General features: G+C 34.7%; 1 protein-coding gene and 1 long non-coding RNA gene across 5 annotated transcripts; one reads left to right on the top strand and one right to left on the bottom strand.

Moving 5' to 3' along the window:
- Positions 1 to 228: 228 nt before the first annotated feature.
- LOC149491518 (uncharacterized) lies at positions 229 to 3,038 on the top strand. Of its 4 annotated transcripts, XR_016316173.1 has the most exons (5): positions 229 to 363; positions 1,725 to 1,848; positions 2,180 to 2,332; positions 2,572 to 2,943; positions 2,993 to 3,038. It is a non-coding gene; the product is annotated as an uncharacterized LOC149491518 (long non-coding RNA). The 4 variants fall into 4 exon arrangements; XR_016316172.1 differs by having other exon boundaries at positions 2,572 to 3,038; XR_016316178.1 differs by having other exon boundaries at positions 229 to 371; positions 2,572 to 3,038.
- Positions 3,039 to 3,346: 308 nt separating this feature from the next.
- LOC149491517 (uncharacterized) lies at positions 3,347 to 11,876 on the bottom strand. The gene is made up of 3 exons (XM_089694973.1): positions 10,207 to 11,876; positions 7,417 to 9,238; positions 3,347 to 6,263 (listed from the first exon to the last, which is right to left on the bottom strand). Exons 1-3 carry the CDS (start codon positions 11,460 to 11,462, stop codon positions 4,119 to 4,121), a joined length of 5,223 nt encoding a protein of 1,740 aa, XP_089551099.1. The 5' UTR covers positions 11,463 to 11,876; the 3' UTR covers positions 3,347 to 4,118.
- Between the last annotated feature and the right edge of the window lie 729 nt (positions 11,877 to 12,605).

The raw sequence follows: 12,605 nt of genomic DNA, 5'->3' as shown, positions 1-12,605 counted from the left end.
ACTACCGACATCCACACTCAACCGGATTAATAAATGGGTATTTTGATAACCGTATTCATACCTGTTTACCCCAACTCGTGGGGAATTTGACTTAAATAATACTGGCAACATTATTTTAGGCGCTGACAGCTGCACCGCCGCGCTACTCTCTTGCTCACGTCACGCATAGACGTCACGTACCTATTCTCTTTGCTTCTGAATTCTGACAGTTGGTTTGTGGTCAAATGTCAATGTGTTTATAAGCCAGATTTGTTTTCAAAATAATTGAAATTTCGAAGTTATTACTGTATACATATTTATTGTGATATATTTTTATAATATAATATGAACTATCAATAGTTTATATATTATCATGTTAACTATGTATATATGTATGTATTATATCTTTGTAGTATGCTAAAATGTGGATTATAAATTAAACAATCGTTTAAATGAAATAAAAAAGTGACTATACAGGATGTCCCACTGTTGGTATACTAAGCTCAAAGGAGGTTATAGTTTTGCATACGCTGAGTACGTAAAAAATAAGTAAAAAAATCCAGACGCATTTTTTTTTCAAATAGATGAATTCTTAAAACTCTATGTGTACACCCAAAACAAGCAACCTGCCCAACTTTGCCACCAGCACGTGAGCTATCGTTTAAGATTATGTTTTCATAGACAAAATGCTCATATTAGAGAAGCAGTATATGCCAGCTGTGCGAAGCTAGAGAAGAAAACATGGATTTTCAGGAAAAATTTTGGACCCAATTTTTTTTTTAAGTATTTTTTACGTGATCAGTGTATGCAAAACTACAAGTTCCTTCGCGCTTAGTATACCAATAGTGGGACACCCTGTATAGGGCGTTACTGAATTATTTTTTTTGCTGTTGGATAAGATTAATAGGGCCTATGTCATAATAACTAAGGTAACTAGTTGCTCTTCTTCGACTGCTCGATTTAAATTATTTAAAACTAGTTAATTCCTATGTGTTCATCCAAGTTACCCTCTTTATGTGTGCTAAATTTCAATGTAATTGGTTCAGTAGTTTTTGAGTGAAAGGGTAACAAACATACACACCTGCACATACACATACATCCATCCTCACGAACCAGTATTGAAAGTCGTTAGCTGACTTAAGGATAGCCCAAAAGCTCCTTACTGTAAACCTTCATTCATATTAGTTTCGATTTTCATTTTAGTCATCTTCTTATATATAAAAATGAATCACAAAATGTGTTGGTAAGCGCATAACTCGAGAACGGCTGAACCGATTTCGATAATTCTTTTTTTAATATATTCCTTGAAGTACGAGGATGGTTTTTATGTAGAGAAAACGTAAATATGTACCACGGGCGAAGCCGGGGCGGACCGCTAGTTACTAATATTTATAATACTAGCGGTCCGCCCCGGCTTCGCCCGTGGTACATATTTCGCAATAAAAAGTAGCCTATGTCCTTTCTCGAGTATCAAAATATTATCTCCATACCAAATTTCATGCAAATTGGTTCAGTAGTTTATGTGTGATTGATTAACAGACAAACAGACAGAGTTACTTTCGCATTTATAATATAAGTATGGATTTTTTATATTTTGGTCATTTCATGTTACTTATTTACCTATGACATAAAAATAGTGCTTGTCAAATTTGAATGCGAATATGTCTTATAATGCATGATTCATGATTGTCTTCAATATTTTTAACTGTCTTCTAAACTTCTTTTCCATAATTTTTTACTTCCAGGATCAAGATTGAGCGATAAGTATGTGGCTCACCTGATCACAACCTCTTATAAACATCTGAAGTCCAGAAGTGCTGCTGGTATCACTCTATGGGAGATACAAATACTTCTAGAGGAATACCAGAGGTAAATAGCACATAAACTAGACATTGAATGAAGACATTTTTAAAATATTATCATCTACTTTGCCTTTTGGTTTAATGATTATGAAAAACAACAAACATTTAAAATTCTATTGATAGTACTTTATTTGACATTTTTAAAATCAGCTTTTATTTAATGATTCTTTGTACATGTATTTCCAAACCTATTTGTACTTTGAATCACATGGGTTATTTATTTTTAAGGATTACAAATAAAAAAATAAAAAAACACTTATCTCTGGACTTTTTTGGCTTTGGTAAATGATACATTTCAATTGACTATTTTATTCAATTTGCATAAATATTATTTTCAGCATAGAAACATGATACTTGAAAAGGTGGGAATCACTTGATTATGAATCAGGGAAATTAAAAGAGAATGGGACATTTGCGTTACAGCTATGTGAAGAGTGGTATATAGAGGAGGCGAAATAACATATTATGTATTATGTAAAATAGCATATTATGTAAGTATATGTATACTCAACTTTATATTTTTAAGAATATAGTTAAATAATAAGTATCCTCCAATTTGCCTTAAATTTAAATTTATATTGCTACATGTGCAGAAGAACTGCTTGTTCAATGTTTGCTTACTAAAACAGAAATATAATATTATGATCTGAACTAAATGAAATGATTCTGAGCCAAGTTAACTTAAAAAATAATTGAACATTGACATTTATTTATCTATATTTGATTACAGATTTATTGGTGACATCAAAGATTCAATGGTATAGCTGGTGTGAAAATTAGTTATTTAATTGGGTTTCATTGAATTAGGTAAGGTTTAGATAAAATGTGATTTTTAAATACATATTATGTTATACTCAAACAGCTACAAACTAGCCTAAGAAAATATATAAACTTTTTGTTTTAAAATATATTATGTATTTCCTATTTTCAAATCGTGTAAAGATAGTAACTTATAAAAATCAGCTTGGTTTATTTCATAGTCCGAGACAATGTGAAATTCTTCCTATAAGGGGAATATTTATCCGGTAAACTTATTGATATTTGCTTTCCTCTATATTGTCTTGCATTGTTTTGTGAATTGTACAAACTAGATAGTTATATTGTTTATAAGTAGTCTTTATAAGTTGTCAAGTTATGTGACTTGTTGACAGTTTGTTTGCTTTGCCATTGAATGATCAATAAAAGAAATCAACCAAATTTTCTTTTATTTTGTTAAGTTAACATTTTTATACCTTGTGATTGTTTTTATTCCTCAATGAATGTACATATCATTTAGTAAACTGGAGGAAGAGGATTTGTAAATTTTATATTTATAGGCTCCTAATTTAATTAAGTGAATTTATATTCACTAAGAAATTATTAGTATAATTTATCAGTTTTCAGTCACCAACTTTATTGTTAATTTCAATACCTACACTAAATTACTATGTACATACATTTTTAAGTAAATATATTATGTATGCAATATATATCAATTTCCTCTGCAAGGTTGATAAAAAAAAGAATCATGTTAACAATCTTTATTAGAGTTTACACAACAAAACAAAATTTACAAAATGCATAACATTGGACCACACCTACATGAATATTGTGCGGTTAATAAATAATTTAATGTCATTACAACTAGTTAACATTAGTTTTCTTTTACCATTATCTACAAAGATTGCAAAATATTATAAAATTATAACAATATTTAAATTCTCGAAAATTTCGAACAATGTAATCGTTTTGTCGCGAAAGCGATTGCTATTACAGTATTGTTCGCTTAGCCGATAGTAAATTTCGTTTTGAAAGGAGTACAACGACGACAATCACAGGTGTAATTACCATTTGATGAACACAATATAAATTTAATACGATTACTTACACATGACAAACTATTGAAAGTTCATACATAATTTCGTTTTCTCGTACAATATTCAAATCATACAGCTGCCTTGAGTTTACATTTAATAACTATTGTATCGTGAAGGAAACATTAAGGAAAGTGGGAACGGTGCAATTAAAGTGTGCGCCGTCAAATTTCCCATATTCAAACAATCCTGATCGATTTTAACGAAAAGCACGACTCACTAGCTCAGTACACAACCATTCTTACATCAAAATTCAAAGAATAAATAAACGACAGTTACTTAGATATATCTACAATTTTATTAAACTACTGATTAAGTCATACTGGAAAGTTTGGTTTTGCTGAAATGCTTCTTTACTTTTTTGTTTTATAATTTGAAAATAACCAATCTTTACATAAAATCCAGGGTGACAAAAATATAACATTTACTGTGGTATATCGGGAGGATTGAAAAATTCCCAATGATGATGGTGTACCGTTCTACTATCGCTTAAACCGAACATGATTAAGCCAGCAACCAGTACTAGACAAATTACCATTGCCATTTGAACATCTCTCTTGTCTTGTACGCCACTCACGTAAGTCATGAAGGAGTTAAATACATTCCGTACTGCTCTACTTATTGAATTGTGACAGACTCGAATGAATTGAGCGCCGGCCTCTTTTATGGTTGGTTCAGGGGTTCTGACCGGGACAGGCATTCGCCGAGGCGAAGGCCGTGGTCTTGCGTCGTCTGAACTGGATTCGCTGTGGGCCGCAGCTGGTTTTCGCTTCGCTCTACGAACTGGCGGCGCCGGTGTTGAATGATGAGGTTCCTGTAGTTCAGTAAAAGAAGGCTCTCTAACCCTTGGGGGGAAGTAAAGGGTCGGCGGTGGTGCGGCAATATCTTGCAAGTACGAATATAGAAGTGGCGTTAAGTCAGGTGGAGGAGGTCTTTGGGGTGGAATGCTTTCTTCTACCATTGGTGTGGGGCTATGGATCGGGGGGGCTTGTTGAGATAAAAGTTCACTGTGGTCAACAGCCATTTTTATTTCCTCTTTTATCTCAGTTTGTGAAGTGTCAGTTTGTGTCTCTTCTTCTTTATTATCTGGTTTTGGCAATGTCGGAACCACTGGTGGCTGTGGTTCGGCTGGAGACTGCGGCGCACTTACCGTAGATATTTCAGCAAATTTCTTTGCAATTTCGTCAATAACTGACTGGGAAAACTCTATTCCACTTACTGAAATATGACCTGATTTTGAATCTAATTCATTAACATGCAATGTCATACCTTCTATATCAGAAACAAGTATTTTACTTGCTTGCAATTCTGAAACGTTCAATCTTCCAACATCTAAATCTCTAACTTGTAATCGTTGCGTAACTAAGTTATCCAACTGAATATCTCTACCGACGTCTGATACCCGTTCAAGAGCACGATCTGTCGTTGGAATTTCTTTAGCCGCTTGAGAGGCTATCGTTGCTGGACCTCTAGATTTAGGTAAGGGTGGTACTTCAGGCATCTGTTCTTCATCGACATCTATGGGCTGCACTGTTAAAGACGCTTCTGTCAATATCTCATCGCGTTCATTTATTCTTGTCGGACTGGAAACGCGCTTTTCGACTAAAATCACAGTAGGTGAGGTGCGGCCAATACCAATACTTGGCTTTGATAAATCGGTTATTTTTGGATCTGATAGTCTTAACGATTTTTCTGATCTCGAAGTGGGTCTAGTTCCATGACCATCAGCCGCTTTATCAGAGCTTTTATCCACTATAGAGTCTTCATTAACAAGATCTCTCAATGAACTTGACATGGATATGTTTAAATTTTCATCTAGATCAAAATCTAAATCTTCAGGTAAAGGATCAGTTTGAGTAGAAACCTCAATTTCTACTACATTATTAGACTGAAATTCACTTGACACATAGGGAGATGACGTTTTTAATAAAGTGGATGTCTGCATTTCCTGACTTTCGTCGGTGTCGTCCATAGATTTTTTCTTTTTCTTGGGATCCCTTGGTGGTCGAGGCGGTGGTGGTAGTGGCCTGTCCTTCATTTTACTCAAAATCTCACCAGACTTTAGATCTTTGTGGGCGTCTTCAGGCTGTGGTTCATCAATCTCAACGTATTGAGTAAAATCGCCACTAATTGATCTTTTGGCGAAACTATCTAAAGTCATAAGACTAGCTGAAGATTTTTTCCTTGGAGGGCGATCTGGCGCAACTTTTTTACCTCCACCAACTGTGTAATACTTACGTTCTGAACTGTTACTCTTACGGCGTCTGACAGGTGGTGTTTTACTCTTTGATCTCCTTGCAGATTTTGTTGGCGAACTTATACCTTTGTCCACAGTTGCGTATCCAGGACTTTCGTGACGACTTTGTCTTTCGATAGAGATGTCGTCTGCAGGAGGAAGGTTTGTGTCAAGGGTGAGTGACTCGGCGCCTCGTGATGTACGGTCATCATCGTACAATGATGGTTCACGTGAGCTTCTGGATCGAGTTCTACGGGGTGGCGCTGGGCTCGGATCAGTGGTCGTTTCAGCCAGAGGAACTGTGTATTCGTGTTCAGTTCGATAAACGATTATCTGAAAGCGATAAACGCATGTATTATTTCCATTTCCATCGTATAGTGTTGTATTAGGAATCACAAAGAATAGAAGTAATCATTTCGTAATAAATAAATTATTGTATCAGATTTTGTATAAAAAAGATTAAATAAACTGGGAAAATTAATTTGTTTCCGAATTATTTTTAATGTCAACCTATACTAATATTATAAAGCTGAAGAGTTTGTTTGTTTGAACGCGCTAATCTCAGGACTACTGGTCCGATTTGAAAAATTATTTCGCTGTTAAACAGCCCATTTATCGAGGAAAGCTATAGGTTATATTATAATATCATCACGCTAAGACCAACAGGGGCGGAGCACTGCAGGTAAAACCGCGGGGCACAGCTAGTTAATATATAATTAGTTAGATAATAGTTAATACAAAGCCATTCTTATTGAACTAGGTCAACAATCGGTTACAGCTTGGCATCCAAAAATATATTTCGCATTACATCCAAATGTATATGAATTCGCTGGATATTTGCCAGATAACATTCGGTTGAAATTATTTCATTTTCGTCATTATGCTTCAGATCAATGTTACTGGAAGTTTATTTTTTCGCTTAATTTATTGGCAGTTATATAAATCTATTTTAGGTCTATTAGTAGGTAATCGATTATAAAGATATCCTACAGAATTTTTACATAAGTAAAAAAATTATATGTTTTATTATACTTGACTTTATGTTACTTATATTATCATATAAACAATTAATATTAGAATAAAAAATTAATAAAAAATATATAAAATTGTTATTTTTAAAATGATCATTTCATTAAAATGATTATTTTGGTAATTAATGTAAATATATAGTTTGGTTTTAATGGTAAAAAAAAAGATATTAATAACATAGACAAATAGAAATTTTGAGTTATACAACGCGTTTATGTAATGAATTAGGAACGATAAACATTGCTGCACAAGTGAAAAATAACTGTCTTACCACAAAAAACTTCAGACACGGTTTAACTTTAAGCGCGGGTTCTCTTTAATCAGGTTTTGTCGTATTTCACATATACAACGATTAAATTGACAGATCCTTGGTTTAAAGTTAGACTGTGTTTAAATTGTTTTGTAGTAAGACGATGTTTATTAGTTACTTTTGTTTTAATAATGAAATATTACTTACGTCTTCACTGTGTTCGTCTAATTTTCCAGATTCATTTATCCTTTTAAAATCAGACAAAGAGGAGTGCTGTTGGTCTTGTTTGCCAAACTTCTTTTTTCTTTTTGGTGGCATTGGAAGGGTTTGTGCCTGAATAGGATGTTCAGGATATTCTATAAGGTCATCATTTGCATATTCATGTATTGAACGTAAATCAGTTGAGGGATATTGTATGAATTCGTGACTTTCCTTTAAGCCGTCATCCATCATCTCTTCATTTGTCTCTTGATTGTCCAGTTGGTCTTCGGACATTCCTAAATCTACTTCACTAAATTGCATACTTGCTGTCACACTGTCATCTATGTATTTGATTGATTCAGTTTCTTTTTTCTTTCTTTTAGCTCTAGAAGGTCTAACAGGAGGGAACGTATAATAGCCATCGTCTCTTTCATTGATATCTTCTGTTGAATATTTCATATTTTCATTATCATCGATCAGATCGTTATCAATGTCTATATCATTAGCATACATATGTTCGTCACCTTTAGAGTCGTTTCCCATAGTAACAAGAACATTTTTAGGAGTTTGAAATGCCTGTCGTATTTCGTCGCTTAAGTACTCTCTTACTTGTATATTTTCCCGAGATATTCCTCTCGGTCGAACAAAAAATTCGTCATTGTTTATTTCGTTAATGTGCGTGTATTCTTGGTTTGTAGGCGATAGGGCAGACATAGAAGGTGAATTCGACGATGCTTTGAAATCAGCATCTTCATCGAGATATTCTGGAACTTTATCGAAATCATAAGTTGCCTCAAATTGCTTTCCACCTTCTTCTCCACTACCAAAATTATCGTCATGGTCAATGTTACCATATTCACGTGGTTGTTCAGAATCATTTGATTGGTAAGAGGATTCAGTGCCAGTCTTTTTTACCCGAGTAAAGGTGAATGTAGGTGGTGGTGTGTCGTCCCTATTTAAAGTGGGGGATGAAGAAGTCTTTGGTAATGGAGTTTTCTTCTTCTTAGAAAACAGCCTTGGATATGTTTTTGCTTCAAAATCAACTGTAGCTGTTGTAGCTGTATTCTGTAAATCAGAACTAGATTCGGTTATATCGTTTTCAATTTTTTGGTCCTTTTTCCTGCCAAGACTAGGAAAATTTATTTTAGGTCTTTCAGGCATTTTGAATTTTGGGAAATCTGGTACATTAAATTTGGGTCTTTCTGGTAGTGAAAATTTTCTTCGGTCTCCCAATGATAATTTTTCGCGTATATTGAAATTTTTCATTCGTGGTCTATCCGGTAAACTAAATTTACTTTTATCAGGCATTGAAAATTTGGGTCGCTCAGGCATTTTAAATTTAGGTCTATCCGGCATTTTGAAGTTATTTATTTTTGTTTTTAATTTTCCTGCTTGCGTTTTAATTTTTCCCGTGCCTTCTTTAAAACGTTGTTGTAATTTATTATCCACTCTTTCTCCATTTCTAGTTCGACTGTCTCGTTTTAACGGTAAATTTTCTAATGCGGATGAATCGACTTGGCTTGTGCTAACTTCGCACTCCGTCCTTGAAACCGTTGAAGGTGTATTTACAAAAAATCTATCTTCGATGCCTTTTTGTAAGGCCTCTGCGCTTAGGATATTTTCATTATCAGTTTTCTCTTCAATATAATTTTCTTTTTCGTCTATAGGTTCTTCTTCATCAGATGTATGTTGTAAATATTTTCTTTCCAACGATGTGGTACTCGATAATTCGTCATCTGTTTTTACCATTGTGGGATTTTCGTTTACGCTTGGTGCCGTGTAAATAATGTTTGGAGGTGGCTTTTCGATGATTTCATATTCGTGATCACTGAAAATAAGTGAAAAATTTATTAATATTATCTTGTAATTGTCTGTTACTGACTTTCTTTATCATACACATTGAATACATTATTCGCTATTATTTTCATTATAACAATCGCTTTGCTTTCAAAGTTTTTAAACAGTCGCATAAATTAAAAAAAAAACCCGTCATGTTAAAGAGAATTATATTTAAACCGCACGCACACAAACACGCCCCGCGTATCATAATTAGGACACCCGCCGACGCTCGTTTTAGACGCAGCAGTCACCGGGCAAAAAGCTTTCAAGTGTTTCAAATTTATTTTGCAAGTCGTAATTCCCGCTATAAAATATGAAAAGCGTCTTAATATTAACGTAGGTGTGCTTACCTTAGATTTGAAATAATATTACTAGCTCGCGACGTTGGTCTAGTGCCCACTGGATTTACGCGCTCCGGTAAAAGTGAAACCGATTGAAAAAATTGGCAAGCGCAACGGACTTCCGGTGTATATAACTGAACACTGCCTTCTCGCGTTGGTCTCACCGGTTTTTCTAGAGGGGTACCACCTTCTGATGTCCATCGACGCAAAGTACTCATAACTATAGTATTAAAGATATAAGGTTTTGGACTATCTTAAAACCCCACCCATAATTCAGATTTGAATTGTATCTACAAAAATTACTTCAGTCCGCCATTTCGCCTCAAATAATACATATTTATATAGCGTGTTTGTGAATGCAGGGGTGTAAAGGAACTAATCACGGCGTAAAAGCAACTGCGAGCACTGATCGCTGATGACAATTTAAAGAGCTTACCTACTGTGCAGGAAGACATTTCGGACAGAGCTATATTTAACAGACCAAGAAACTAGCGCGTTCGTTTTGCATGTGTTTTAAATGTTATGTCACAATTGTGTTACACATAATTATAGAGCAAAGAGTAGTATAATATTCGCATAGGTACGAGTGTAACCGAAATTTTTATTAAATATTTACCTGCTCGGTTTAGACCAATCGTTGTCTTGAAAGTCGTCTTTCCGTTTACGTTCTATTTCCCTTGGGCTAGGGCTTGGGGAGGCTTCTATTGGTATTGTACTAGACTGTTCCATATTGTTTGCTGATTCATCGTCAGTAATTTCGGTTATGGTGATATTATATGAATTGTCATTTGGACGAGTCACCTTACTTTCATTTTGTGATTCTTCTTCGACTCTGGGTTCACCTGTGTCACTACCGCCATCTGAAACTGCATCACAGTCTAAATCCATTTTTTTATGCAATTTTTCCATAATGTGTTCTTCGTTTTTGAGTGATGAAGTATCTTCAGCTACTAAGCTTGGATCACAGGACGCATTCGATTTATTTTCTCCATAAGAATCATCTTTCTTCTTCTCTTCTATAACATTGTTTTGAGTGTCGGGGCTAGAAGACACAGTATTTTCAGTATCCTGCCCTTTTGATTCGTCTATATCTTCATAAATGTGTTCTTTTTTCTTCCTAGGTGGTGGTGTATCCGTGCTTATAGTTTTACTTACTTCATCAGAATCTCCTAATTTAATTGCACTAAATTTTTGCCGACGTACTGCGCCTGGTGAATTTTTTAATTGACGTATTTCTTGAATATCATCATTTTTCTTTCGTTTTGACGAAGGTGATTTTTCATTTTCACTTTTTTCTAACTTGTGCAAAGTTCTATCTGCTAGATGTTTTATTTTGTTTACCAAGGGATGACAACATTTAGTTTTCTCGCGTGTTTCACTCATGCCTATATATTGTTGTTCTGGGGCACGTCGCTTAAGGATACTTTTCGGCGAAATATTTTTCGGTACTTCTACAGGTGTCACTAAATGTACAGGAGGAGGTGGGGGTGCCGTTTGATTTAAAACATCTTCTTCTGAATCTAACGATATTTCTTTAGAAAAATTTGGTATGTGTACTCCTTCATCTTTTCCTTCTTCATCATGTTTTCTACTACTTCCGGGGGATGAATCAAGATTAAGAATCTTTTGCATGTCGTGGTCTACAGGAGAATGAGTACGAGATTTGGAGAACTCGCGAGACATGCTTCTTCTCGGCGTGGTCGATCGGATTATATCTTCTGCTGTTATTTCACCTTCGAGAGGGACCTTCAGTAGATGAGTCCAGGGATAACCTCCGGCCTCACGAGCTCTTCGCAGATCCTCCCATTGATATGTTTTTATCGGCAACGGTGGTGCATTTCTTTCTTCATCTGGTGACAATTCAGATTCCATATGTTTTATCAAACTATATATATGTTAAATAAGTTTAGTTTCATTTGCGGATTGGATAACGTCCACAGTCTCCTTTAAATTTTATTATTTAATAATATCCTTTTTTCACACGGACCCAGCGAAGCTATCACTGCCTAACCAACAACACGACATTTCGTTTCAATGAGAGTATCTGCTACTAAAACATATTATTGTGCTTGCGTGGGTTTGTGTGAAAATAGGTATGAATAACTTGTATATCACCGTTGAAGAGATATTTTTGACCAGTATCACGGATTTACCTTGAAGAGTTCGTACGGTAATAATCGCGTCTTCACCTTACCATAGCATACAATTATTGTTTGTTAATAACACTTCACTTTTTATATAAATGCGATTTGTGATCGGTATAATACCTGCGTTCAACTGGCAAACTCATCTGCGACCGAGCAAACGATCTAAATATAAAATTGAGCGTGAATTTATTTTCGGTGAGCATGTCGCGTCATCACTAGACATAAGGCGGTCAATGTTTTTTATCGAAAGCTGAGAAATTCGAAGGCGAAAATCAAAAGTTCTATTTTGTTATAATTAACCGGTTATCAATCATCGGAATAAAATTGATCAGAGATGTCACGACTCACCTCTCTTGAATGCCGTCCAACTGCCTATTTGCTGAGCGCGGCTACCGTGACAAAAGCGTGATATTGTAATTTGCGATCCTTGGCCGTGTGTAGGCAATTACTGCTATGTACTTTACTCCTTTTGACGTCATTTTTCTATTAACAATATAAAAAAAATATGAAAATTAAGTCCGAATGGACTTCCATTTTCAATTTTCAATTTGAGTTTTTAGTAATTAAAACTACTTAGTTTTAATTACTAAAAACTCAAATTTGGATTGCACAAATGTACCTATATTTCCAAAAACTCAAAGAAAAACAAATTACATAATGAGTAAACTAGACCTTTGGTCATTATGTAATTATGACTAATGACTGCGACTATGTGTACATAACAAAAGAGAAAAACCGTGTGAGTTTTAACAGTAGCCGTGAAATTATAATCCATACTAATATTATAAATGCGAAAGTAACTCTGTCTGTCTGTCTGTTACTCAATCAAGCCTAAAATACTGAACCAATTGTCATGAAATTTGGAATG

This window comes from Colias philodice, chromosome 1, assembly GCF_061535455.1.
Source record: "Colias philodice isolate Cphi_HAF_F1 chromosome 1, ilColPhil1 Martin Lab GWU primary, whole genome shotgun sequence".
Classification (NCBI taxonomy): Eukaryota; Metazoa; Arthropoda; class Insecta; order Lepidoptera; family Pieridae; genus Colias; species Colias philodice.
The sequence above is the reverse complement of the archived record's forward strand: the minus strand, read 5'-3'. Positions and strand labels throughout refer to the sequence as shown.

Bases quoted from the DNA above. Each gene is read 5' to 3' on its own strand.
- LOC149491517 (XM_089694973.1), bottom strand. From the start codon at position 11,462: ATGGAATCTGAATTGTCACCAGATGAAGAAAGAAATGCACCACCGTTG. The intron at 9,239-10,206 runs GTAAATATTTAA...ACTTATTTTCAG, and splicing joins GATTGGTCTAAACCGAGCAG to TGATCACGAATATGAAATCA. The intron at 6,264-7,416 runs GTAAGTAATATT...TATCGCTTTCAG, and splicing joins TAGACGAACACAGTGAAGAC to ATAATCGTTTATCGAACTGA.